Source organism: Palaemon carinicauda, chromosome 43, assembly GCF_036898095.1.
Source record: "Palaemon carinicauda isolate YSFRI2023 chromosome 43, ASM3689809v2, whole genome shotgun sequence".
Taxonomy (NCBI): Eukaryota; Metazoa; Arthropoda; class Malacostraca; order Decapoda; family Palaemonidae; genus Palaemon; species Palaemon carinicauda.
This window is the reverse complement of record NC_090767.1, coordinates 21,124,395-21,126,894: the sequence shown is the minus strand read 5'-3', so window position 1 is coordinate 21,126,894 and position 2,500 is coordinate 21,124,395. Positions and strand designations below refer to the sequence as shown.

The following is a 2,500-nucleotide window of genomic DNA, read 5'->3' as shown; positions in this document are numbered from 1 at the left end:
ATTTATTCTAAAAGTTGAGGATCTCCACGATAAAGATAACCAAAGAAGGATTAAACTTTCATATTATTTCTATATTATTCTAAAAATATCTCATCCAGGTAAAAAGATACGAATATTAGAAGGATGAACCAAAATGTTAGAATATCAAGTGTACCTTTCACGTGTTCCAGTTCATGATGAAGTTCTGGAAAAACAAAGTTTTACTATGAGCGTCTATTGCAATCAAATATTGTGCCTCAAATCATCAAATACGAGTATAGTCATAAGGGTAGGAAATATACAATGAGGAATCAATTTGCTCTAAATATTTGGAAGATTACCTTGAAAACTAGTTTTCTGATTCCCGAGTTCCTGATGTACATCTGAAAATAAAAATGTTTTAAAATACTGGACTGTGTTTTTTAAATAATAGAAATGAAATAAATACCCTTAAGTCTTAAAAAGAGAAAAAAAGAGCAAGCGTACATGAATCAAAAGTTCTTAAATATCTTTCAAAAGTGTGAAAACTAAAGTCAACTATTGTATGCGCATTTAAGGCTCTTGAATAACATTCAGGAGGGTCAAGACTGAAACAATACTGCATATTCAATGAATAATAGTGTTTGCCATGACAAGATTATCTCAAAGAAAGACAACTGTTGTTTATGTACGTAGAGGTTCTTAAATCTCAGTCAGTTGAGTCAAAGAAATGGACGGTCTCAAATCTCAATGAAGTTTCAAGAAGAGAGATAACCATTTTATGCAAATATGGCTTCAAAAGGCCACTACTGTACTGGCATTGGGAGTCCATTATTTTCCTCACTATTTTGCACAAGTCCTGGGGCTATAATAAGCGCCTACCTTCTCTTGATTCCTTTCCAATGCCTTAGGTTGGTTCTATTCTTATAAGGACAATTTCTAAATGCATATAACATAGCCATTTGAATTCAATTAACAAGTCCTGGTCGTTTTTTATTTATTTTTTCTCTCCCTACATATAACCATCTTGAGTCTCATATTACTGCGACTTCTCTAAGGGATGCTTTTTTTCCGTCGTCTTGCATCTCTCTGTCCGTCTTTATATTGCAGTTGCAGAGTGATTCTCTACCACAGCTTGAGTTGGATATACGTACCATTGTCTGCTGCATTGTGTTTCATATTCTTACAGACTCCAATGCAGAGTGTTAGCCACTGTATTATATCATTTCTTATATTGATGTTGAACTAGTTCTGAGATTCATTGGCGATATGGTTACTGGTTTCCTATTTTGCCTTACATTTCCTGCACGTTAACGAGTTGTTATTTCCGTCTATAGCTCTCTGAATATTTATAGTTTTTTTCTCAAGTTCATTTTCTTTAGCCAGAGCCATGTTTCCTTACAGGGTAAATCTTCAGTTTTTCTCAAGAATGGGCCCTGCATTTTTCCAGTTCTCTCCTTATATTCTTCTAGATCTTCATCCTGTTTCATCTCACTTATTCCCATGAACTCCTTAGCCATTCCTTTTCAATGGTCTTGAGTACTGTTAAAGAGCTCTACTTCTTTAATGTTTACATATTCTGCTAAACTAAAAAGTTCTTTTCCTCTTTCACTATGTGGTGCATAGAACCTGTCATTATTCGCCCTCTTGTGTAGTCATTATCAATTTTCCATTATATATTCATATACATATACATACATATAAATATATATATATATATATATATATATATATATATATATATATATATATATATATATATATATATATATATATATATATATATGAATATATATATATGTGTGTGTGTGTGTGTATGTGTACGTGTGTGTGTGTGTGATTGTGTTACAGGGGTATGAAACCTTGGTAATTCTGCTTCATGAGTCAGAAAAAAAGACAACTACTGGGGGTAAAGCAAAAAGTTAGAGAAAATATAGGGAAATTAAAAATAGATAAAATAATTAGTGGAAAGATTACCTTGAAGATTATTTTCAAGATGTTCGAGTTTCTCCTGCACATCTGAAAACATAAATAATTCTCTTTCAAATATTTGCATAAATTGAAAAAAAAGATAAATCTCAAAATTCCAATAACTCTGTTTTTCCAACTCTAAGGATCAAGATTTGTTTTTCACTTAATACGACAATCAATTAAGTTGACCAGATTTATAAGCAATCGAACACCCGATATCTCACTTCTAATAGTAACCCATTCAAAGGAAATGCATCACTCAAAATACCTTGCCAGTGGGTTCGAGATTTTATATATATATATATATATATATATATATATATATATATATATATATATATATATATATATATATATATATATTTACATATATATATATATGTATATATATACATATATATTTATATATATATATATATATATATATATATATATATATATATATATACAAATATATATATATATATATATATATATATATATATATATATATATATATATATATATATATATATATATATATATATATATATATATATATATTTATATATATGTATATATCTGTATATAT

The 2,500-nt window shown here is 28.8% G+C and overlaps 2 protein-coding genes across 54 annotated transcripts in view; one reads left to right on the top strand and one right to left on the bottom strand.

The window, feature by feature from the left end:
• The window catches only part of LOC137633422 (putative leucine-rich repeat-containing protein DDB_G0290503), a 549,442-nt gene that overhangs the window by 9,593 nt on the left and 537,349 nt on the right, over positions 1–2,500 (bottom strand). For 33 of the 50 annotated variants that reach the window (XM_068365644.1, XM_068365649.1, XM_068365687.1 and 30 more), the window contains 3 exons: positions 1,936–1,977; positions 321–362; positions 155–184 (listed from right to left, as the gene is read on the bottom strand). The exons of 3 other annotated variants lie outside the window; for them this stretch is intronic. In XM_068365644.1, the coding sequence (XP_068221745.1) occupies positions 155–184; positions 321–362; positions 1,936–1,977 (114 nt within the window). The remainder of the gene's footprint in view (positions 1–154; positions 185–320; positions 363–1,935; positions 1,978–2,500) is intronic. 14 more of the 50 variants (XM_068365662.1, XM_068365691.1, XM_068365696.1 and 11 more) reach the window with 3 other exon arrangements.
• LOC137633435 (splicing regulatory glutamine/lysine-rich protein 1-like) overlaps positions 1–2,500 on the top strand; it is a 408,786-nt gene that overhangs the window by 42,249 nt on the left and 364,037 nt on the right. The gene's annotated exons all lie outside the window — the stretch shown is intronic.